This window comes from Triturus cristatus, chromosome 3_1, assembly GCF_964204655.1.
Source record: "Triturus cristatus chromosome 3_1, aTriCri1.1, whole genome shotgun sequence".
Classification (NCBI taxonomy): domain Eukaryota; kingdom Metazoa; phylum Chordata; class Amphibia; order Caudata; family Salamandridae; genus Triturus; species Triturus cristatus.
The window spans coordinates 637,822,561-637,847,999 of record NC_140583.1 but is presented as its reverse complement, the minus strand read 5'-3'; the positions used below and the strand labels follow the sequence as shown (position 1 = coordinate 637,847,999).

The 25,439-nt window shown below is 42.0% G+C and overlaps 1 protein-coding gene and 5 non-coding genes across 7 annotated transcripts; all 6 read right to left on the bottom strand.

Annotated features, from left to right (window-relative positions):
• Positions 1-963: 963 nt before the first annotated feature.
• On the bottom strand, positions 964-21,189 carry RPL4 (ribosomal protein L4). Of its 2 annotated transcripts, none has more exons than XM_085644617.1 (10): positions 20,922-21,189; positions 17,882-18,053; positions 17,475-17,581; positions 17,119-17,257; positions 16,364-16,488; positions 7,586-7,715; positions 2,542-2,698; positions 2,365-2,448; positions 1,738-1,858; positions 964-1,638 (listed from the first exon to the last, which is right to left on the bottom strand). In XM_085644617.1, exons 1-10 carry the CDS (start codon positions 20,922-20,924, stop codon positions 1,519-1,521), a joined length of 1,158 nt encoding a protein of 385 aa, XP_085500743.1. In that variant the 5' UTR covers positions 20,925-21,189; the 3' UTR covers positions 964-1,518. The 2 variants fall into 2 exon arrangements, with proteins under 2 accessions (XP_085500743.1, XP_085500742.1); XM_085644616.1 differs by having other exon boundaries at positions 20,728-20,982.
• Positions 7,447-7,516, bottom strand: LOC146860690 (small nucleolar RNA SNORD18). The gene has a single exon (XR_014979422.1). It is a non-coding gene; the product is annotated as a small nucleolar RNA SNORD18 (small nucleolar RNA).
• Positions 16,692-16,762, bottom strand: LOC146860689 (small nucleolar RNA SNORD18). Its single transcript, XR_014979421.1, has one exon. It is a non-coding gene; the product is annotated as a small nucleolar RNA SNORD18 (small nucleolar RNA).
• On the bottom strand, positions 17,317-17,416 carry LOC146860688 (small nucleolar RNA SNORD16). The gene has a single exon (XR_014979425.1). It is a non-coding gene; the product is annotated as a small nucleolar RNA SNORD16 (small nucleolar RNA).
• Positions 17,683-17,747, bottom strand: LOC146860687 (small nucleolar RNA SNORD18). The gene has a single exon (XR_014979423.1). It is a non-coding gene; the product is annotated as a small nucleolar RNA SNORD18 (small nucleolar RNA).
• On the bottom strand, positions 18,167-18,268 carry LOC146860686 (small nucleolar RNA SNORD16). Its single transcript, XR_014979424.1, has one exon. It is a non-coding gene; the product is annotated as a small nucleolar RNA SNORD16 (small nucleolar RNA).
• Positions 21,190-25,439: the final 4,250 nt, after the last annotated feature.

The window sequence follows — 25,439 nt, the reverse complement described above, 5'->3', positions numbered from 1 at the left end:
GTTATCTGCCAAGCATTACACGGAAAGTGACAGGACAGTGAAAAGATTTTTCCATCACAGTGCTTGCATTCTTAAGTGTGTGACTGGACTGAAGAGACCCAAGTGGGGCTGCAGCGAACATCAAAATGCAGATCGGATTGTTTTTTTAAATGTATATTAAAAAAAAAATGTATTCACAGGATTGCCTGAAGCTCCCAGGAACACAGGACTAGAGAAGCTTAGATTAAGAATGCCACATGAAGCACATCAGAGCCAGATGAAAATCTAACTATGGAGTCTATGCCAATGCGCATTACTAGTCGTAGTCACAACACCTCGTGACTCGAAAGACTTGTCCGAAGAAAAACAAAGTGCACACCCGAGCCCAACACCAGATGGCAGGAGTATGCAGAGCATATGTATCTACAGCTACACAAGCCACGAACATTAATTCTGCAGATGTGATTTGGTAGAATTCTGTTCATAACCTACCTGTATGTTCACCATCTGATCTTGGGCTATGATGGGCAGAGTTTCCACTCAATATAGCTCTAAAGCGTCCAATGAGAGTGGAACTTCATATTCATCATAAAGCCACGCTCGCATAACATTTTATGATCAATGGCTATTTTTGCTGTAGAGGTAAGGTTTACTTGCCAAAACACTAGTTCTCCATAACTGGCACCACCATCATTCACAACCCCACATCCTCTACCATTTATCAAGACAGACCGATGTTGGTTTGAGTTCCATGCATCAAAAAACATTCTAAAGCAGAGTTCTAACCGTTCAAATATTAAGAGCTACCTATGTTCAATGAAAATCCTTCAGAAGTACTAGTATTAGTGAAGAGAGACGTAGTCACTTTGTAAAGCTCGCCATGCGTGATATACAACAGCCAAAATTCCCCAGGCACCACTATAACAAGTGATAAGTCTCCCAATGCTACATGACTTCGCTTTTAAATAGGTTTGATATTTTTTGGAAATTATTGGTTCAGAAAAAGCACACATTTTCGCCTTGAAGACACTCAAATTTCGCTCTATTCAACCAAGCAAAAGCTTATTTAGTAGGCTGAGCTGCACACGGAATAGCTCCTCACAGGTAGATGGAGAGCTACCATTAGCTCATGAGTTACTCGTTGGAGACCTGCTCTTAACTGTGGCACCAACTATCACTGGGCCTCATCCTAGACAGAGGAGCTACTTGGCTAACCCTTTAAGAAACTGTACGGTTTATCCTCTGAAGTGGAACACCTAGTGAACTTTCTCATTCACTGAAGTTGTTGGAAATTAAGAGGATTTTACCAGCAATTATATATACTAGTAAAGGTATTTTCGCTGTCGGGTGGCGATGTCTTTACGAAACAAAATTGCTGCCTTAACATAAAACAGGACCATCTCCTTGGTACTGCAACAAGAGTAAAATAATCTACCAGCGTTTGCTTCTCTAAAGAACTGAAGTTTTTTTAAGCACTTTATTATGGCATAGACCTGTTTTACAACCAGTTTGAACCATTGTTCAGAAACACTCTCAGGCTCATTTGGAGGGTTTCCCCTTGACTTTTTTGGGGTCCTTGGGCTTTTTGGCTTCCTTGGCTTTTTTGTCTTCCTTGGGTACTTTGACTTCTTCAGGCTTCTCTGTTTTCTCTGGTGTTGGCTGTAGGCAAAAAAAAAAAAAATATATAGTTGAGCAAACCCAGTTTTGCTGGTTAAGCAATCAACTTGTTAACATGCATTTCATTTGTAGCTCACTTACTTTGGGAATATGACGCAGGATTGCATTGCGGCGTACAGTCTTTGCATACGGGTTCAGTTTTACCATCATTCTCAAATTTTTAAGAGGATTCTTCTTAAGAACTCTGCGTTTGATCTTTTTGCTACAGAAGTAAACATTGCAATTTAGGTTACATTATAAAGTTAAAGGCAAAGAGCTAGTTCAGCTAAACATTAGAATCTATAGTCTTTTCAAGGAAGAAAACAGTAGCCTTGATAGATCGCTCTATAAAGCATGCAATTAAAACTCAACATGCTTTTAGTAGGTAAATGTCAACAGCACTACTGCAAAAGACTGTCCTGGATACAATGTTTAACACTGACAATGAAGGTCCAAGTTTCACTAAGCAGCAAAAACCTTTAATCTAACATTCTAGATGAATTAGTTCGCTGTTCTGGGCATCTGCCAACAGTTGTAGATGCTGCATAGCAAACTTATGTACAATAACAAATAACTTGGGTTTAAGTAAGAAAACCACAACTGATATTCGTCAAGTACAACACAATTAACTAGCAGAAAAATCAAGTGTAGCAAGCAATTCCAACACAGCTCAGAACTTCCAATTCCAGGTCGGTGGCCAAAAAAGACTTAATACAGTTGCCAACTTACTTCGGTGCACGCAAAGCCTTTTGGATCTCTTGGCTTTTCAGGATCCTGCTAAGATCAGTATTTGTCATCTTGTGCATTGGTAGGCTGAAAGATATAATGTAGTTTATGGAGTATTTTATTAGTGAATGCATCCAGTAACACTACAAAATGAAGTGTATTAGTGGAATGAAAGCTTACTTGTAGCTGGACTTAAGCGTTGCAGGTTTACGCCATGTGCCATACAATTCATCCAGCTTGCGGAAGGCGCTCTCTGTCCAAATGCAGAAACGTCCAACGTGCCCACCAGGAGCTAGTCTGAGAAGATTCAGCTTGTTAACGTTAAGCAGAGTAATGCCTGTGAAGAAAAGGAATCAATAGAGTACATCAATTAACAATATTTTTTTCTTAAGACATTGGTTGTTATCAAAGCAACATGCTACATCAAGTAACTCAGATTCTATGGGAAACAAGGATCTGGGTGCAGAACAAAGGCAGACCATTAACCAGTTCTATTCACTTAAAAACTCCCCATTAGATAATCTGAAACTACAATGGCTTATCTAAATGCATGGTTCGCTGTGACTGAAATTAAAACTATGGCATCAGATTCCGTTCAAGGCTGGATAATTAAGTGTTACTTGGAAAGAAAAAAACCCTGCATCACTTTCGGAAGCTGTTCTGCAACGATCAAGTTTGTGGACAGTCCATTTTTAGGTCTCCATCACCCGACAGTGCAAGCTGTCAAGTTATGAACGATTATAAACTTACAATGGGCTTCCAGCTCGTCCAGTGGTTGGCTTGGTCACACGCATTTGCTTGCTTTTTAGTTCAAGGCTTGCCGTGTCCAGCTTCTGCTGGTCCCTCCTATGGGCTGTGGTCTCTTTACCATCCTGCTAATTTATTCTTCTATTGCACTCTTCTAGGGAACTGTTTATTTTGGTAGTCGCTGAGTGCATGTATTGTCCAGCTCCTCATGTGCTTCTCCCCCTTAACCCATAGGTGCTATGTTGCTCTCCATCATGTGCTTATCCCCTCCCACTTGTTCTCCCCTTACCCCAAGCGTTCCATTCTTCCTTGTGTGCGGCCTCCCACGCCCATTTATCCACTGACAGCACAATTATTTTTTATCGTTTTCTGTTTTGGCCAGACAGCAATTTGAAGCCCAGCAAAAAAAGTTACTAGGCAATACCTATAAATATCCCAGAGAAACAAAACATTCCATCAAGTTCCGGGTGAGTAAAATACTTGGAACATAGCTTTCAAATAAACCCCAGTTTGATTTTGCTTTTAAATAAACCCGTTAGATTTTGTCTAATACCATATGATTTGGACTAGTGGCAAGTTACTTAATAGACTAATGGATGACTAATTCTAAACTAATCAACTTTTTTTTTTTAGCTTTGTGCCACCAAATGAAATGGTTACTTACTGGTATGGGTAGTTTTGCAGCTTGAATTTTTAGTATTTCACATTCTGTGCATTTTTTCACCAACTAGTGGTTGGATCCGGAACACATTAGTCTTCGATCCCCTCACACCCGCCCAGTTGTTGGTGGCATCTGGGGCCATTTGGTGCCACGGCCGTCCTGTAATGACTTAATATGCCCCCCACCCCCTAAAAAAGAAAGCCTTGTGCATGTTCACCATCTTGGTTTACACTTCATTTCTTGGTGAGGTGGGTGGGTCATATACAAATCTAGTAAGGATAATGTTACTTACCCAGTAAGCATCTTTTTTGCTTAGAGCTGTAGTCACATGCTTTGCATACTCCTGCCATCTAGGGTAGGGTCTGGATGATTGCAAGTTTTTCTTCGAAGTCGTTCCTAGTCACAAAGTAAGGTGACTCCTTTTGGTGATAGTGTGCATGGTCATCAACTCCATTGTTAGGTTGTTTTCACACACGATGGTGAGAATTCAGTGCAGTATAGTGATGTCCATGCATATAAATGCATGATTAACTACTGCAACAACTACAGGTACCCGGGGAGGTGGGTGGGCGCATGTGAATCTACAACTCTACGTGTAGAGAACAGATGCTTACTGGGTAAGTAACATTATCCGTTCGAAGCATGTGTGCTGTAGATACACATGCTTTGCATAGACTACAAAGCAGTATACTCCCACAAAGGTGGCTAACCTGTAGATGTTGCAGTGGTTTGAAATAGTGTTTTAAGTACTGCTTAGCCTACATTAACTTGACGTGCTAACGCATCTACACAATAGTGTTTGGTAAATGTGTGTGGTATAGACCATGTAGCTGCTTTACATATGTCAGCTAGAGGAATGTTACCTAAAAAGGTCACAGTATCCCCTAATTTGCGAGTGGAATGCGCTGGGGGGGATGGGGTTTGATAAAGTTCTTTCAGCTTTAGCGTAGCATGTTTGAATGCACTCAACCCATCTTGCAATACCAGATTTAGAGATGGGATTGCCTTTGAGAGGTTGAACAAACGCAAACTTTTGTGGAAGTATTTTGACATTTCTATGTAGTACAATAGAGCTCTTAACGTCAAGCTCATGAAAGGCGCGTTCTGCTACAGAATTTGGTTGAGGAAAAAAAAAAAAAGACTGCCAACTTAACTGATTGGTTTATATGAAAAGCAGTCACCGTTTTGGGAAGGCATTTAGGGTTGGTGCGTAGAACTATTCTTTGTGTAGCTAAAAGAAGGGATCTAAGGTTAAAGCCTGTAGCTCACTAACTCTCCTCAATGATGTGACCACATTCAGGAAAGCAACCTTCCATGAGGGAAATTGCAAAGGGCACTTGTGCAATGGTTCAAAGGGTGGACCCATAAGCCTTGTGGGAACAATGCTGAGATTCCAAACTGGGACAGGAGGAATCCTTGGTAGTATTACACTTGGACCCTTCCATAAAAGCTTGGATTACTGAACTCTAAATAGTGACATATGTTGCCAGTTCTGCAAATATGCAGCTACAGCTGTGAGGTGCAAACTAATAGCTGTATATGCTAGTCCAGTTTGCTGAAAGTAACAGAAAATGTTTTGTAGAGAAGTATCTAAAAGGATTGTTATTGCAGTATACGTCAAATCTTTTCCACTTTGCTGCATAAACCCTGGTGGTAGGCATTCCTTCTTTCAGAATATTCATATTTGTTGGCAAATTTAAAAAAATCCAACTATGACTTAAGGAGCCAAAGCGCTAAGTTCAGTTCTTTGGATTTGGATGTCTGGTTTCTCCATGGTTCTGCGCGAGGAGACTGGAGGTGAAGAACAGCTTTTGATGTGGAACAAGTGACAGTTCCAACAGGGCGGTGTACGATGGTTGACGGGCCCATGTAGGAGCTACCAGAAGTAGTGTGAGGTATGTTTGCCTGAGCTTCCCAACCAGACACAGAATGATTGGGAGGCGACAAGCGTGGGCAAATATCCCTGACCAGTTCATCCAGAGGGATTTGCCCTTTAAGAGCAGGTGTGGGAACCTGGAGCCGAAGCATGAGATGTGGTGCTTTGTTATGGCAAACAAGTCTATTTGTGGGAATACTGATTGCAGAACGAATATGTGGATGAAGTTCCCCACTCGTGAATTTGCAGTCTCCTGCTGAGAAGAAACTCAATTGGGTGGTTTACTCCTGGGAGATGTTTTGCCAGAAGATAAATCTTGTGATGTACCACCCAATTCCTTGATTTTGCACAGAATACATTGCTGTCATGTCTTTTCAGACTAAAAGCTCCGAGAGCTAGAAAAACTGCTAAAAGCTCAAGATAGTTGGATGCTTTTGTGTTTGTTGCTCCACAGGCCATGTAATGTGTAATTTTGGAGAGGAGCACCCCAACCTGTCGGATGAGTCTGCTAGGCACATGATCTGTGGAATAGTGTCGACGAAAGGCCGTCCTTTTGATGCGTTTCACCACTGCAGAGAGTGATTGGTAAAGCCATCTACCAACACTAGATTGGTTAATTGACCGTGCGACCGATTCCCCTGATGTGCCAAGCACTATTTTAGGGGGGACACGTGAAGTCTTGCCTGGAGTACAATTGCGATGAGACGCCATCATTCCCAGCAGTTACATTAACCCTCTGGCTAGTAAAGCTTGGTTGGATGAAACTGTACTATCATAGCCAGATTGTGAATTCTGGTTACACTGGGAGAGGCTAAAGCTTTGACTGTCTCTAGAGTGGCTCCTAGGTAAGACTGCATCTGTGACGAATGCGGCGAGTTTTGTGCATTGACTGTAGCCCAGGTTCCTGAGGACACTCCCTACAAAATACCTTTTAAAGAGAATGTGTTGCTACCAGTCCTTTTCATCTACCACTATCATCCTCTCCACCATCTCCACTTGCAAATCACAACTCAGGATTCACCATGACTGATTCTGATGATGGGGGCACATTTGCCACTAGATTTTTGGACGGATTATACAATTAATCTTCCGACAGATAATGACCCAGACCTTTACCCAGCCAAGCCTTCCCCTCCCCATGACATTGTATCCCACCAGGAACTCCTTGCAAGGGCTGCACAATATCATGGAGTGGCACTACACAAAGAATCTGACTTTTTGCTTGAGACTTTAGTATCCACACGCAGGTCGTCACAAACACTTCCTATGCTTAAGGGCATGATGAGACGCGCTGATAATTTTAAGGACCCAGTAAGGGCATGCATCTCGACTCCTAGGGTTGAAAAAGTATAAGGCCTCCCCAACAGACCCAGTTCTGTCCCCCTTCCGAGGCAAGTAGACAACAATAGATCTCGCTAGCCACAGCGCTTCGCGCTGCGTCGCTAGGCGAGACCTAAAAATTATGTACAGCTTAGCAATAACACCCAAGAAAACCGATCAAGTTTACAATTCTTTTGCAGTTGAATTAACTTTGGGCTCCGTACTAGGCAGTCATTGTATTCAACAGCAAATGGAAGTAAAGATAAATATTCTATTTGGTTTGCAAAGTGGACAAGCTACCTACGAACTTTATATCACCCAGTTCACGATTTTAACAGGCCCACAGGAAACCTATTGCTTACATGATCAGATTTGTTTTACTTTCATTGAAACAAACCATCTCAGAAACCAGACGATTTCAATGACCCTTCGCTATTAGGCATAACATGCTGCAGCCCCACATTAGTCGGGCACAAAATTTCAAGTCAGAACTTCCGCTGAAGACATGTATTTCAGAAACACGGGCCATGAAGTGGAGATAATCATTCGTAAAGAGCACCCCGCCCCCAAAAAATGTAGAAAGCCGCCCCCATATCACTCATCACAGCAAGTTAAATTACCTGGAATATTTCTGAAAGCCTTGATAATGCCATTGTCCTCGCTGTAAATGATACAGGGGCCTCTACGATGAATGCGACGGCGGTTTCTCATCTTCCCCTTCCCAGCACGCATACGTTTGGATGCATAAACCTAAATGTAGGCGACAAAACGGGAATAAACAAAAAACAAAGAAAAGTGCAATGCATAAGATTGACGAAAAAGACCTCCATGTCAGATCACCATCGTCACTGTTCATCTGAAACATGGACCAGTGAAAAAGAATCATGTAGGAAGGTTGTTTCAATAATAAAATATCACGTGGTAGAGGGAAGTCTGATTCCGCTACACGGATACAATTGGAGTATCAATAAACTACAGCTCTATAGCAGTATTAGAGCCAAACGTCTAAATGAATAGGTTCTTAAAGATTATCAACTGCCCTGTTAAACCCGGCTTGACTCCCTGAAACAGCCAAAACTGTTGCATAATTATCAGCAGCATATTGCCATGAACCACTGGCAGCACTCAAATTATGAAGTCAGTAGCATCAGAACCGTTAGCTGAAAATGGTATAACATTAAACTGCTGACTTCACTGAAAAGCAAATACGTTTATACATAAACTTAAGAGAATGTCAGTCCATTCCAAAAACCACCAAACATCACTAACACCTTCACAAATCTGTTCCTTTCGTTTAAACTTCTTACCTACACTTACCAGTTCACCATTAAGCTTTCTCAATCACTTAATTTCCTCACAAATAATATTCTACTGCTTACAAGGTATCAACGCATCTCCTCACCTTTAAAGTGAGCTCTATGCATTTCCTGCACAAGCGCGTCCTTCTGACATCGCTGTTCCCATCAGCAACAACCTGGTGCAAGGAATTTGCACAACTACATTTTCTAGAAGTGTATTAAAACTCTTATCCAAGAGCTTCTTACAATTTCCTAATATACCTTCCGGCTTATATGCTACATCTACATTTCCTCAGTGAAATTACCAATGGATTAGTTTATAACCAATTACCAGCACTCCTATCTTTGTACCTAGAGTTACCCTGTGGCACCCTCTGGTGCTACATTAACACTACGGAGCAACAGCAAACAACTGCCTGAACCCAAAGTACGAAATGAATGGCTTATAGCAGTTCTCTAGCTAAGGAACAGCCTGGGTACATCTTTTCCTATGTGCAGCATTAAAAATAAATTAACACTTCTCAGCACACTTCAAATCAATACACTTTAACAATTATAGATTGCACCAGCACTTCTTTCAGCGGGGGCTACAAATGTGATTAAGTCCCAAGTACATTGTTATTTAGTACAACACGTTAGTAAATATGATTGTTTAGTATGCCTATACCTTTGCATGCCCAGAGGTAGCAATAGCCTTGAAAACTGTTTCTGCAAACTGATTCTTTACGGCCTGGTGGCCTTAATTGAAACAATGGAATGAGCTACCAAGATAACACCCTCAGTAACTTCTAGACACTTACAACGATGAATAAGTTGTAGAATAAAAAATAAAACATGCATCGGCACATGTAGCAGCATATACTCGCATAAATTAGTGGTTTTGGTTGTTTGCTTAAGTCTTGATTACTGGTTACCCTTAAACGAGAATACAAGACTGGATCCAGGAAAAAAATTAAAAGAACGTTAGCTATAATCCTTAACTCGTAAATGCGAAATGATATATAAATTGCGATCGAATATAATCTTTAAAAAAAAACAATGCACTTTTACAAAGTATAGGTGCCATTTATTAGCAGTCTTGTATGGAAAGCTGATATATAAAGTGGACAACCCAATATACCCTTGAGGGCTTGGGTAAATACAAATGTACTGGTAGAGGGGTGCCTTCAAGGGATTTTTTTTTAAGAATACTCAGTTGTATGATTATTCAATATGGGATAAATATATACCCAAAGACCAAATCTCTTGGAGTTAAAGTATTGTAGGCTGTACACTATGCATTTGTCATATATATGTGCATCACCTCAAAATAAATAGTCAAATAATCGGAAGCAGCAAAAGGTGTGTAGAAAAAGACAAATTTATGTTATTCAGGGTACCTAAAATGTAGACAGCTATACATAAATTCGGAAGGAAATTATACACTCAATAGTTCCTTCACTCAAAAATAAATCAAACACCTTTTCTCGACAATACTCAATAATTATATAGAAAAAAGTGTGAAAGTCGACGTTTCAGTCTTTAAGTTTCAATTCGTAAGACCATCTTCAGGACAAGTGGATTAAGTGTCACTCGATTTCATGCTGCCGGAACGACTGCTGTACTATTGCCAGTAATCTTCGAAGGAAGACACGTATACTCTACAAAGAGATTTGTCCGGAACCTTGCTTGGAACCTTAAGCCACCCGGCTAATAAATCTGTCGAAATGCCCGTTTAAAATAAGTAACACTTCAAATTAAATTTGTACGCCCCGAAGGCCGATTAACATACGACTAGTTTCCTGTGAATTAAAAGACACCTATCTATTTGATTCGTTTAAATAATGGGTCAACTTTTAATCCACTTGTCCTGAAGATGGTCTTACGAATTGAAACTTTAAGACCTAAACGTCAACTTTCACACTGTTTTCTTGAGTATTGTCGAGAACAAGTGTTTGATTTATTTTTGAGTGAAGGAACTATTGAGTTTATAATTTCCTTCCGAATTTATGTATAGCGGTCTACATTTTAGGTACCCTGAATAACATTCATTGATATAAATGTCTTTCTACACACCTTTTGCTTCTTCCGATTATTCGACAATTTGATTATTTATTTTGAGGTGATGCACATATATCTGACAAATGCATAGTGTACAGCCTACAATACTTTAACTCCAAGAGAGATTTGGTCTCTGGGTATATATTTATCCCATATTGAATAATCATACAACTGAGTATTCTAAAAAAAATCCCTTGTATGGAAAGCGGCACGGATTCACAGGAGGTAAGAGCCTCTGCTGGGTCATTTTGTCCACCCCCACCCCCAATTAGTAATAAATAGCGTGTTACAAGTACAGTGTACATGGCTTGCACCATTTTCCGCTAAAAAAAAAAAAAAGTGGTGAACCAAACCAGGATTCAAGGGATTAAATTCCTGCACCAAGTTAAAATCGTGGCGGATTACGAGTTTCCCCCCGGGTAAAAAGACAATAGAACATAGTATATGCGAGCAGTAAACTTGTGCAAATTGAACTTGACCTTTTCACAATTTTAGTTCAGTTGCTCTAAACATGTATTATCAAGCTACATACACTATCATGGTATATAGGGACATGCCCGTTTACACATTTAAAAGATTTAAAACATTGAACCAGCCTTTTATCACTAAGCGCTCTCATCTCACTCAGACTTATTCTTTAATAACTTGTAGAAAACGAACTCATTTAGGAATTTGTAGCTCGATCCCGGCTTCCAAAACATTAAGAAAAATCAGTCTTGGGTTATAAGCAAGATTGAGCCTTAATCGGTGCATGTGCACCCGCTTAATTTTGGTAAAGTCAACACAAACGCAATTACTTTCAATTCTTCAACCCATCTGCTATAAAAAGCTATCAATGAGGCGCAGCAGTCTTTATTCTGCTGCCCCGTGAGATAGCTTTCCACCCCAAAATTTTTTTTAAAAAGCCAACAGCCAGTATAATTGTTTCATCAATAGGTTTCTTCCAAACTAAAGTAGTCCTATCTAAATAAGGAACGTCCCCAGCTACAACCAATTTGCTTAACGAAAAGCAGAGGTTTTCTGTCACATTGAAGGCATTTATGAAAGCCAGGCTAATTTTTTTTTAAATGATCGTGCCCTGGGCTGATGCTTTGCTACCGTGATAAACAGAAACACTACTCCAGTAGTTGTTGGTTAAGTCCAGCCGGCGACCGCCTATGCTGCAACCTTTCGTAACTTACAAAGACAGAAAAAAATGCTATTCCAAGATTTATTTGAATTACCATCAAAAGGAGAGTGGTAAATGGCTTTCTGCACTTCCAAATCAATCACTAGGAGCCTCCAACCTCAATCCTGTTCGACCCTTCGCTCAGTTGAGTGGGACTCATACTGGTTTTTTAAAAGAACTCACCCACCAATGCTAGTTAGTGGCATACTTCATCACATGGTTCCCACTCAAAACTTCTGTGTATCTGGATGTGCTTCGAATCTGAATTACAGCGGAGCAGGTGAATACTTAGTCAGGGACAAGGACCGTTAAATTTACTTCATGAATTTTCCAAAGGAAAAGATATTTAATATTGGGAGCTTTAGGCATGGTTAAAAACCGCATTAGATGTGAAACAAGACAATTATGGTCTCCCACATCTCGGTTGATCTGAGCTGCTGCCAGTGAAAAACGCCACGAATTAGTTGGCTATGACACTTAAATAGCATTACACTGTCATGTCTGTGTCCCTGAAAGTTTAAGCTCACGCAACTGGATAATCACAGCTGTGCGTCGGGCAACCACTTTTTTGTGAAGCACACAATTTCAGTTGCATCAAAGCACGCCTGGTTCTGAAAAGGAGGACAAACACAAAAGCCCTTTTCAATGAACGTTCACAAATTGTCTGCCAACATGTGTTTGTCAAGCCAGACCCTAAAAAAAACAAGGACCACAAGATGGATCAAGCATCGGAAATGCAATAGGTCTCGTCTTTGTTTAAGTTAAAGCCATTTGCTTTGCCTATTGTATTATAGCTATGTATTGAGTGTATGTATGCGATATGTTGTGTTTATGTTAGAATTGTATTGGTTAGCTGTGTAGTTGGTAAAAGTATAGGTAGGAGAAGAGCAGTGTTTAAGATTTGGGAAGGAGTGTGAGGAGAATAGCTTGAGGGTTAATGAAGTAGTGAGGTGTAGAATAGCATGAGGCAGAAGAAAGGTGCGGGGGAAGCAGTACGAGGGAGAAGGAATAAAGCATGGAGTAGATTAGCGTTATTTTGAAGGAAGGAAAGTGTGTAGAGCATTAAGAGGTACAAGGAAGGATAGAGTAATAGAAGAGTAGAAGGAGGGATATGAAAGGAGTGAGAAGTAGAAGAGTAGTGTGAGGTAGAAGCAAGGTAAGAATATTGTATTAGAATTAGGTATAAGGAAGTAGTTAGGTGTAGAAAAGCACTTTGAGGGAGAATGTAGGAGGAGCGGTGTAATGCAGAAGGACTGACAGTAATGAGGGTTAGAGCAGTGTGATGTTTGGTTTTGATGTTGGTGGTAGTGTAAAAGGAGTTGCTGCTACAAGTGTAGTGTACGAAGAATATGCAAGCTAGATTTGAGTGGCCGCTCTTCAAGAAGAATACAGTTTTGGGATATCTGGGAAGAATGGTTTAGAGATGGCCAATATGGCATGTAGATTTACTATCCCACAGTTCATGAATGTTACATGTCCTATGATAATAACATTTTCGCAGTGGTGGTATAAGGGGAAACAGATTTTGTAGTTGCTGTTAAAATCCCCCAACTTTTGACCCCCTTTGCGGTTAAGGTCCAGATTTAGTCAATCACGTGCCCGAGATTCCGGGACACAAAAAAACATAAAAAGTCCAGAAGCGAAACTGAAACCTAGCACACTGGAACGTTCTAAGGATATAGCAACACAGCATTGGACTGTGGTGCTTTGGATCAAATCACGGGGAGAGTGCGGTGGCCCTTTTACTCAATGCGCTCCTTGTACACTCCTCTTATCTCAGTTCGGGTGTTCTGGCAGTGCGCCCCTCTTATGCTAAACAGCTTCTGCCCCTCCTCCATGCCCACACACAGCTTGTGACAATGTATGTGCTCATTACTTTCAAAGTTCAGGCCCCTCCACACATACACGTTCTGCTTTTTGCAGTTTTATATAGCACTAACTGGACTCGAAGGCATTGGAGCACATCACATGGGCACCAGCTACAGTACACAAGGACATATTCATGTTTTGCAGGCACGGGGAGATGAAGTGATTTGCCTAGAATCACAGGATGAGTTTACACCGAGACGTGCATCTGGCTCTCCAGCTCCAAAGTCGGCAACCCTGGCTGTGACGCCAGTTCTGGCAGTGTGCCCCTTACCACACACGAGTTATTAAAGTGTGCCACACAAACATGCAGTTACTGGCGAAAAGTTATTTTGCACCGCTGCACTCAGTCCCCATACCTCAACACACGCTCGCACACTAGCCCTGTCAGCGTGTCCCAATTCTTTTTCCTCACTCCCTACCCACACACACTTTGTGGCACTATAACCCTGCACTCCATGTGCCTCTTCAACCCTCCAGACACCTGTCCTGGCAGCGTCCCTCTTCAGTTCCCCTTCTGCCTCATTTTGCACTCTACACACGAGTTGTGACACTCTTCTCCAGCACGCACGCTGCTCTGTACTGCACTTCAGCAATTCATGCCCTCACTTCATACACATAGTCCCTCTTCTGCTCCACCGCTGCCTGCCCCACTCCACCCACACACATACAGTTCTGCCACTGTACTTCAGCCTGGCTGTTCCTTTTTTTATTCCCACACACCGGTGGCGGCAGAGCGCCCCTCCCACACACAGACATCAGTCCTGGAGCTAGCCCCTCGCTCTCCTGCGCCGGTGGGCAGGCACGCAGGCTGCAGTGTTGTGTTTCACTGGCTGGGCTCGGCGGCTGCCCGCTTCCTGCCTGGATGACAGAGCGCTTCGCCACGGCAATGCTTCCAGACAGGAGCTAGGGCTGCTCTGCCTGCTTTGCAGTCTTCAGTCGCTGGAGCAGGCACTAAGTTGGGCCGCCTCGGGTCACTCAGACGCCACCGCCCCCCAACTACAAAGTGCGTGCTCAAACCGAATTACACACGGGTGTAGGCGCTTCATTTTAAACGTTAGTGTTTTGTTTTTGGGGTTTTTTTTTTAAATAAAAAAAGAGTCACAGGACGGGCAGCGCGAGGCGAATACATCGTTCAATAATAATCAGTGCTGAAATGAACAGGATGCAACGAGGGGCAGGCACCCCCGAGTCGGAAACAAAGGATGCGCCGTTAGAGGAGGCAGCCTGGCTCTCACTCGCTGGGCACCGTGAGGGTGGGCATGTGAGGCGCAAAGGTAGGCAGCGAGCAGCGCCACCGATTCAAGCAGTACTGCGAGGGGGATTGCAATGCCAGTCAGACGGGAGTGAGTGCAGTGTGTGAAGGTGAGGTCAGTGGAGGCGAGAGAGGAGACGTCTGAGCTAGGAGGGAGGTGAGAGGCCAGACAGGAGTGAGGGGTGCCTGCGATAGACAGAGGAGAGTGTGGCAAGTACCAGAGATTGCGAGAAAGGTGGGAGAGCTTCACATGTATAAGTGCGGGCAAGGTGGTGTGGACTGAAGTGAGGGGCAAGTCTGACCTAGTCCTCTAGAAGCGGCGCGGTACAGACATCAGGAGGAGAGGGATGCCTGAACTGAGGAACATAGAAAACAAGGCAGAGCAAAAGGCAAGCGCGGTCCCGAAAGTGAACAAGCACACCACTGCCTTTCTCCGAGGTGAAGCAGAAATGCCTCGGAGAAAGGCAGCGGCATTTTCGGATTCGGGCGTTAGTCTCTCTCCTCTTGCCATTGGCTGGAGGAGAGAAAAACACGCCCAGCGAAAAGTATCGAAAAAAAACCACCCAAATCCGAAAAGGACGGGCCTGTTTTGCGAGACGAACCTCTTCTCCAATGGCTGGCCAGCATTTAAGAAGCCAGCCAATGGAGAAGAGGGGCGGGTTCAACCCCCACTTCTCCAAGTCATTAAATCTCGGAGCGAGACTGCGCAAGCGCAGCCCTCGAGCCGAGACCTAAAAAGAAGAGCATGAGGGGGGAGGGAGCTTTTAGGAGATGGTGGAGTTAAGAGCAGCACGAGGAAGAGGGAATCGTGAGGTGGGGGATAAACACACAGAGTGGAACATTGTGCATGTGGTTGAGGAAGCAGAAACACTAGAGGGCAGGTGGAAAACATTCACGCCTGAGTGCTTAAAATGAAAAGTAGTTACCTAAAAGCGCACAGTTGAAAGATACAAATCAGCCAATCAAGATGATGGTAGGGATGGTCATGGGGAAGGGCAAACACGATAAGTAAAACAAGCAATCGAAGTAAATAAATGAGTGACACAGCCAACCAAATAGCAGGGAATAGGTAGGCTGTAAGCCCATAGGTAACTCGCAACTATACAGCGGTCACTGCCTGGTAGGCAAGACCTTAAAAACTAAACAGAATAACCGCGTCTTTGGAGTGGTGAAAGCATTGCAATTCGCATATAGTGTGAATTGTATTCAATGAAAAAAAATAAGACCTACCCACTTTGAAGTTGTTTTAAGAATTCATTTTTAGATTAACACAGAAAACGTCTTTTCCTTTTTCCGGTTTACTAAAACAAATCCCAAACTTCAGAAAGACCAGGCTACCAGAATGACAACATTGTGAAGTGGTTCAAATCTTACTACTCTATCAAACCTACCATCATGTTAACCTTTGCCTAGCTTGCCCACAACCTGGGTCCTAAAAGCACTGGTCACATTTTTGTTACTCGAGAAAAAACGTGTCTCCTGATGCTTTTGTGCACTTTGTAGTAAGGACTGCACACTTAACTAATGGGATAACACGTGCTGACAAACATTGTAGGCAATGAGATGAGTTTGTATACTCTTTTGGAGTAAGGTTAAATCACGAAGTAAAACGTTGCAGGGAGTTAAGTGAGGAAGTGAGACAGAATGATGCATTTAAAAGAAACAAGTTTAAAGATGCCGTGCTGGAAAGATCCATTTCTATTTTTTTTTTTTTTAGCAGAGAAGGGTTAAAACACGTTTAACACTGAACAAGCTCAAGTATCGCACCCACCTTCTTGATGTCATTCCAGGCTTTCAACTTCTTGAGAAGCAGTACAGCTTCCTTAGTCTTCTTGTAGCCTTCAATTTTGTCTTCAACCACCAAAGGGACCTCTGGGATCTCTTCGATTCTGTGGCCTAAAACAGATTACAATTCAGCCAGTGCTTCATTTACTCGTGACTGGTTGCTAGAGAATTCGAGTACTCATTTGGGCACAATGAACAGCCAAACTATTTTGAAAATTATTCCCAGTACAGAAATCTAGACTGAATATAGTGTGTTGACTTGCATGAAACAAATCATATGCCCAGTCATTCCTAACAGCCAACTTCACTTAATAGAGATCAGAACTTCCACTAAAATCATGTGGTTCAGAAACACGGACCAATGAAGTGGAACTCATCATTTCTGGATAACAAGACGGTGAGCGAAATGGATTAGTGTCATAAATAAGGAAACTCCTAGTTTATCTAGTTTGATGTCCTAGGTAAGTTAGACACCACGGAAACAATACAGGCTACCTTATAAAGAAAACTTATATCAATTTACAATGCACTTAAGTTTAGGGTTCACCTGCCTTCCTTAAAATCACTATTCAGGCAGGTCCAATGCAGTTTTCGCATGTTTTACCCGTACAAGATGAATGTGCTCTAATTATTTAGCACCAGAGACAAAATGTACAGGCTATGTATGACATGGATAGTCTCAGGTCACCAATGCTGTATTTTCTGCAGCGATTAGAGCGCCCCCCCAGTAACCATACATACCCTTTGACATTACCAGGGCAGGAAGAGCTGAAGCTGCCAACGCTGAGCAGATTGCATAACGTTTCTGGGTTATATTCACTCTACGATGCCAACGTCTCCATGTTTTGGTAGGGGCAAACATGCGACCTCCACGACACATCTAATTCTTATATTAAAGAAATAACTTATAAACGTATATATTTTTGTAGTATTTATAGTTGCTCAGATTAAATGGCATCGTCAGTCAACTCTACAGGCATATGACAGCAGGCAACCGTCACCAAGTACAGAGTAAGACGCAAATTACAACATCACGGCAAATTAGTTAAAAAAAATGTGGACACAAGTGGCTGATAGACAATAGATCAAAAGGATACGTTGCCAAAGGCACCCTGGCCAGACCTGTGCGTGCCACCGCCACGTACACGAGGTATACGAGCAACAGCACGGCCTGTACCCCATGATTCAGCACTAGTTTGATGCCCTAAAAAAAAAAAAATTGGAGAAAAAAAAAATCAGATTCATTTAAAAACAATGAAATGGCAAGTACACATTTCGACCCAGTATATAACATGCTTTACTAATGCAGTCAGAACTTCTTTTATCATGGATTTCAGAAACACGGACCAATGAAGTATAACTCACTCTCAGAAGAGGAAACATTGAATATCCACTTTGTAGTTCAAATGCCCACTGTGTGTACACGAACACATTCTGAAATTAACTGGCATAACCACCCCAGTTACACATTTCGAAATACATGTATGCAGAAAAAGCTTCGTACCTGCTAATTCACTGACAGCATAGGGTTGTCTGTTGTTCTTTCGTAGGTTAGTGTGAACAAAATTCACAATATCTGGGCGAATAGGAGCCTTGAACACAGCAGGCAAGGTGACATTTTTTCCCGATACCTCCCCCTTTTCAGAGTACACAGATATCAAGGGACGGGCGCAGGCCTGAATGGTAAAGAAATGTTGCATTAATCAAACTGCATTTATTATGGATCCACACAAACACTCTTGATATTAAGTATGAAGATAAAAGTGAGAGATTAGCAGGGCTGTCAAGTTGCTCAGAATCAAAAATGATCGTCAGCCCGTAGTGGCAGTTCAAAGACAGCAGGCAACTGTCACTGACCACCAGGTAAGACGCAAATTACAACATCATAGCAACAACCAGCCCACGTCAGATGGACATTCTTATTCACTTTAAGACATTTTAATACGAACAAAAATAGACACTCGTGGTCATATCCTCGGTTTCGAACATGGAGTCATATTTTGCAATTCCAAAACAAACAGATTATAGTGTAAAGTTAATGGGTCAACAGTTGTACAACACAAATTAAGACACTGGGTACCAAGAACATAAAAGAACCTGGTTAATCTGCTTGGTTTAACAACTTTACTTTTTCTGAACCATTATTATCTCCAATTACTGATGACAAACACTCCCTAGACCTCCCCAAAAATGGTTTTAGCATTCCCAAACACATTTTGCTCGGTTCTACAAATAAAATAGTTTTAACATGTACGATTCAACGTGTGTTAACACTTCAATATTTTCTTCTAGTCAATTTGACTCGATGTCTAGTACTGGTCACGTCAAAGGCGTTTTTTCCACATTAAAAAACAGCTCTGTAAAAGTACCGTTACGTCAAAGCGTTCACAACACTACATCGTATCCAGCGAGTTCAAGCTGATTGGGTGTGTATAATATGTAGATAAGTCAAAAGACAACTGCACAAGTAGATTGTTAAAAATGCAGTAGCTGATTACACAGATTGCACATAATTAACGAGTAACGTCTGTCGCGAGTTAATTAATGCCTTTCTACTCAGACATGGAGAGTTTATATTCACGCTTTATTAAGCAAAGAATTGCTAGTTCATCCAAACCGGACTGCATTACGTGATTTTAACAGTCAAGTCGTGGGTGCCAAACAAATAGTTAATGGTAGCATACATCTAACAAGTGTACATGGTTAGAATAATTACAAAAACAATATATTTAACTTTCACACCTCAACTTCACACTGTTTGCACATTACACACTGTTTGCACATTACATACAATACACGTGGACGGACACTGAAAAATGAGACATGCAAATATGCTATAAAAGTATACCTAGACAACCCTACTCGCAAAGACCTGCAGCCAAGATCCGTAACCGACCACCTAATACGCAGGGACCTAATCTGTTTCTTGATTTTTAAGGTGAGCATGTCACTATTAGACGCTAAAACACTTAAAAGTCTAGATGTAGTGGAGTAGTGTAAAGAAAGTAACGAGCCTTGAAATTGAACTATCACCCAAACTAAAAGGAGATCGTGAGTAACAGACGTAAGGAGACTGAGCAATTGGCGTTCGAGAGCCGTTGGGCATGGTACTATTAAAAAAAATGCCATGTAGTCAAGTCAAGACAAAGTACACACCACATTAAAAAAAACATACTTACAAGTACAACTGAAGCGATCAGGAATGACATACATGTTTTAAATATACAAATTTCGCCAACTTTTGAAATACAAATTTCGATCAAACTCTCAGAAAACCAAATTGATATAGAAGCCCACGATCATAAATACGGAGTAACATACGTTAAAGGTGTAATGAACACAACCCACTTTGAAAAAGAGGGCGTTAAATAGATACCCAACGTTGTTTTATTTTTTAACGCTACTGTTCTTGCCTGCGCCAGTGGGTAGCCAGTGACAATTCACTCCGAATCCGAGAAATAAAAATCAGTTGCAGGCCACGGAGGTTGCATAGCCTAATTGTTACAAAGCAACTGCACTAAACCGTTCCTGCATATTGAATGCAAGTTTTCCAATAAATCAGAGGCCTGGTTAACACACAAAAAGACAACACAAATGTATCTGCGACGATGAATTCAGTCCACATCCAAATTCACACACTTACTGAAATCTGGCCTGAACAGGGCTACAGAGGATCCATTTGACAGGAAGGGAACGCATGACCCTTTAGAGTTAAACATATGATTACCAAAAAAAGGCGTTCAAGCTGCCGAGCTAACTTCAACGAGAATTTGTAATAGTCGATGAGGGTATATTGAAAAAGGGAGGACCCATCTGGAACAAGGCAAACACCACACTTTTCAGATTAAGGTGAACGTTCGTCTGCCACGCTGGGAAGTTAAAAAAAGAAAACTATGCCACCGAGTAAGTTTGAACGGACTGAAATCATTCCGAAATTTCACTTGAGAGGCGCCAGCAGAATAAAACAGGCACTGAAGGACCTCAGCCGCAGAAACATATTTGTAAAGATAAATGCTGCACCCTAGCGAAGCAAGAATGACAAAGAGGAGGAGGGCTGGTTGTTAAGTCTGACAACTAGGTATGCGATATGCTTCCATAGCAGCCAGGAATTGGGCTGCACTGTGAAGATGCATGACCATTACCCATACTTTTAGCTGTCAAGCAATAAGCCTTAAGAGGATCACATAATCGGGCTTAACTTAAAAGCGACTAATAGCATGAATGCCTAATTAATTGTCCCCATGTACAAAAGTAAAATTCGATCACCAGTTCGATTTCATACGACCTGGGAAGAACGCGAACCAGGCTGCGTTGTTCGTCAAACTATAACAAAAGGCTTCATCCACTCACGGTCTCTGGCGTGTGGGCTTCACCTTTCGCGCAGCCTAAGATGGCTTCATCCCTTTCGTCAACCCGAGACATTCGTCCGTCGCTTCATAAATGTTGTTAACCCCCTATTTATCTCCCAGGACTCTGCCCGCACCATCTAATACCTAACCCCCGTGTCCCTACACCACCTCTCACGATCATAGCGATCTGCTCACCATTTTCTACCCCGGTGCCCTCGGCGCGCCAGCTACACGCTGCTGCTTCGATGGCGGCCACAGAAGGAAAAGGAAGTGCTTAGCACTCCGCTTCCAATATGCCCTTCCGCGCGCGTCACAGCAGAAAAATAAATTAATCACACAGAGGCAACCACCTATGCCTTAAAGGACAGGACAATATCATATTATTCTTTTTTTTGCAACCCGTTCCTCAAAAGCCCGAAAACGGATTTAATTTGATTGAAAATGAAACGAACTACTTTTTTCTAGGCGGATTGATTCAATTCTGAAATGACTTCCAACGATACATTTCAATTATTATTTTTAAAGACGTCAAAATTATTTGATGTGGGCAACGTACTGTTTTGGAAATGGTTCAATATATCTTCTAACAGTGCTTCAGTAAGAAAAAAATACGCTTAAGTACAAATTATATTTTTAAAGTTCGTGACCCCAGTGGCATGACGCCATCCATGACCTGGCGGAAGATATTACCAGTGACGTCCAAAAGTACAACTAGAACGCTAACTGTACTTGTGTAGAGTCCGCGCGCGCTGGGTTCTTTACGAGCAGAACAGCTTTATGAGCAGTAAAGTACAAAAGCTTACATTGTAATTGAAACTGAAACTTTATTGTATAAGAAATAATAAAATATCAGTACAATAAACATTTCAATAAAATATAGATAAAATCACAGTAAACAATCCTTATATATCACTTGTACTAGCAGCCTGTTTGAAAAAGGTGATAAACTAGATGTACAAATTTAACCTGCATATAAATTGGCAATTTTGTGTTGTGAAGTTCTATTTTTCTGATTATTTAATAGTGTGCCGGTTTGCTGCAATAAATAAAGGCTTCAAATATTTTTGCTTCAAATCCAGAATGGCCGAACATATGCAAATGATGTGTTCGAGGTCTTCCTGAATTCGCAAAGTCTGCAGGCTTTTGTTTGCCACTGGATTTAAATTAGCCTGGCTGATGAGGGGTGTTACCCCAAAACTGGTCCCAGGATGCTTGTTTCCGATTCAGGGAAGACCTAGATTGGCAGTTCGGGCTAGGGTGACCAACTGGCATGGGTGTGAATTCAGGGCAGTGAGTGTAAAAATTCAGGACAGAGGGTCAAAATTCAGGACAAAAGGTCAAAATTCAGGAGAAAACTTCGGGACAAAAGGTAAGTTTTACAGACATATCAGAGGAAGTGGCGCAATAGTATAAAAGTAAGTAAATAGACAACCACCTACATACAAGTCAAATAAGTTTTGGATTAGGTTGAGACAATCGTTTTTCGGTATGCGTGCAGCTTTGAGCAACTGCTCAGGTCTTTTTGTGGTATTTCATTTGATAATAATCTATTTATATGGTTACTGCACTGGGTTGTCCAGACTGATGTTTTGTTTACAACGCATGGTCCTGGCAGGCATGTTTGGCGAGAGAAGGGGTCAGGAAGATCTGCTCGGATAGACTTTGTTACTAGCATCTCATATCTGAGTGCCATTGTGAGATGTAAAGCGGCACTCATAGGTGAACTAAATGGAGGATTGCTGTAATGAACCAACTATAGGGAACGCATTATGGGTGTTTCAGCAAGTGGAACTTAAAATATGGAATCTTGCTTTGCCAATGGTGGCTTCGCAGAGAGTTGCACTAGCTGACGGAAGTCACAAAGGTGCTTTTCCCTGCAGCTTTCTTAAAGAATCTACTGTCAATACACTATTACATAGTTTATTTTTGACGCCATGCCTATTGCTACAATTACTATATACATGTCAAGCACAGCTATTGGCACTATGAGGCTCTCCCTAAAACCTTACACCTAAAACAAAACATGCAAACATTTACAATTACTAGTGTAACATTCAAGTAGCAGTTGGGTGTCACTCAAAATGCCCTATGCATGATGTATAGATCCCACACGTAAGCACACATCAAATACAGAATAGTAACATATAGGTAAGGGAGTAGCCAGAAAATGTAAACACCTCCCACTTTGAACTGAAGCTCTTATGGCACCAAGAAAGCAAAGCAAGTTATCACAACCCTCCCCGGAAGAGCTCTGTTGTCCAAGGATCTAGCCATTCATCCTTCCATCAAACCTGTGATGTCCACCATTTCAAATTTACATTCTGTCATCCATTCATTCTTTCATCCATCATTCAGTCTTTCACCATTCATTCTGGCCTTCCATCTGTGTGCCCATCTATATCCAAACCTTTTCAATCATATCAAAACATATTCATTGTCTATCCTTCCATCCATCATTTCACTCATACATCCACTCATCCATCCTACCATTTCACCCAATCATCCTTTCACTCATCTATCCACTCTTCCACCCATCCATCCATTCACTCATCCATCCAACCATTTACCCTTTCACCCATCCAGCCTGTAAAACAATAGGAATGTACATTTGTCACAATGGGTGCCCGTGTGAACTAGGACGACCCCAGTACATCATTCACTGAAAAAAACATAAACAACATAAAGTGCACTTGTAAAGCGCACATTCATTCCGAAAAGTTAGTTGGCGCAGTATATCCGATATGTTAGACTCCTTGCACAAATTCATTATCATAATTGTATCGACCTAGTGAAGATAGAAGGCTGAGACAGCAGCGTGAGATTAGAGCACCTAACACTTTTACACGCGTTCCCTGAAAAACGAAGGCATCCTGTTATGTTGAATAAACCGAAGTGCACAAACATGCGTAACACTTCAGACACAAATGAAACACATCCGGGGTGTTTGTGGATTCTTGTGCAAGAGCTAGGAATCCCAAAAGTTACAGTGGAGTGGGGCGTCCCTGCATGCTTCTTTACATTTCCAGGAATGAAGAGGGTGGTTCTAGCCTTTTATGCACAGCCAGTTGCGGAGTGTTTGCCTCTGTGATTTGAGCAAGCTGGCTGGAGAGAAGGGACAGCCTGCAGCCCTTCAACACTAGGGTGCCTGTTTGGGAACTCGACTCACTGATAAATAGCCCTTCAGGAGCCTTCCCTGCTCAGCCTTTTTTTTTTATTTTAGACAAAACTGTGTGATAAACCAGCCTTAAAATGATTGCACTTTTATTCGAAACACGTTACAGCCTCTGTTAATTTTCAAATGTTGCACATGTGTTAGCTTTCAACATGTGCCAAAAGAAGAGAGAGAGAGACGGCCTCCGACCCTGTGACCAGCAGCACACTTCCGGTGAGATGTTTTGGGAATCCTCCTCACTAGCTGTTAATGTTGCCGCCGCTACTGCGCAGGAGGAGGGCACCACAGGCTGTAACACCCCAAACTGCCCATTGTCATTCTGCATGTGGCAATCAGCCGCATCCAGAATGACCATGGGCGGGTGGGCTGCTGCTGTGCTTCGAGAATGAGTGCCAGGTCGTCACACCTTGGAACTGAGGCCTCTCGCAGGGGAACAGCTCTGCTCCCTGCTAGGGCCAGAATTACGGACAAAAGGCGTTCGTAAAAAGGATCCTCACGGACAACGGACGTGAGGTCCAAATTACGGACGGTCCGTGAAATTTACAGACGGTTGGTCACCCTAGTTCGGGCTAAACTGTTTCCATGCGGAACAGGGTCAAGACTGATTTGTATACAGCTGGGTCTGATCTGGGATGGCAAAGTGAGCTAAAGAATGAAGATTAATTCAACCCAGATCTGTGACTGGGGTTGAAAGTCTGAAAAGTTTCAGCGCCCCATCCATCATCACCTTGTGTTGGCTTTTGTTGATAGGCAGTTCATAGCTGCGAAGGTTCATTTGGCTTATGTGTGACATTTTCATAATTTCTGTGTAATTATGAGTGACATTCCACGACCATGAGTGACACTTTCTCATGAGCAAAAATCAAGCAATGAAGAGGAGGGAAACATATAAATATCAGAAATTACACCCATTTGAGCAAAGTAAAACTCTCAGAAGATCTTAAAACTGCTGCAAAGCACCAGACATGGAAGGGCACTAACTGACATGTCCAGGCTCTCTGAAAGACCCGACTGTACCCAAACTGAAACAGGATGTGAGTAAGGCCTCAGCATGCAGATCTAAGCTGCCTCAGTCTACTAATAAATTATGATAAATACTACTCACAAATTTATTACAGACTGACTCCGAAGTGCCGCACCACCGGGCACATAGCTGCAATGTTTCCAGATTGCTTATATGTGTCATTTTAATGATTTCGGTGTACTTATGAGTGACAAAACTACTGGCAAAGGTGTTGTTATATTCCCGGGTTAGGCCCGTGTAGCAAAGCAACTCATTTTCTTACATTGTCCTCACAAACAGCTTATCCAACTGTGACCTTTGGCACACATTTGCACGCACGACAATGTTGGATTAGTTTCTCTGAAATGAAACTTATTTTACATCTAGCTTCGCACAACATTATCACAATGCCCTGAACATCATGTATATGGTCTTGTTCTTTACTTTGTACAAATGTCATCACTATCTTCATCCACGGTGCGACAGGGCTGTCTACATATCCACAACATCACTACTCTATGCGTATGTCGCAAGGCTA

What these genes read in the sequence shown, in the direction of transcription:
- RPL4 (XM_085644616.1), bottom strand. Translation starts at nt 20,799, where the DNA reads ATGTCTCGGGTTGACGAAAGGGATGAAGCCATCTTAGGCTGCGCGAAA. An exon ending in GGCTTTCAGAAATATTCCAG is followed by an intron (nt 2,699 to 7,585) that starts GTAATTTAACTT and finishes TTTTCTTCACAG; the next exon opens with GCATTACTCTGCTTAACGTT. An exon ending in AAGGCTTTGCGTGCACCGAA is followed by an intron (nt 1,859 to 2,364) that starts GTAAGTTGGCAA and finishes TTACTTCTGTAG; the next exon opens with CAAAAAGATCAAACGCAGAG.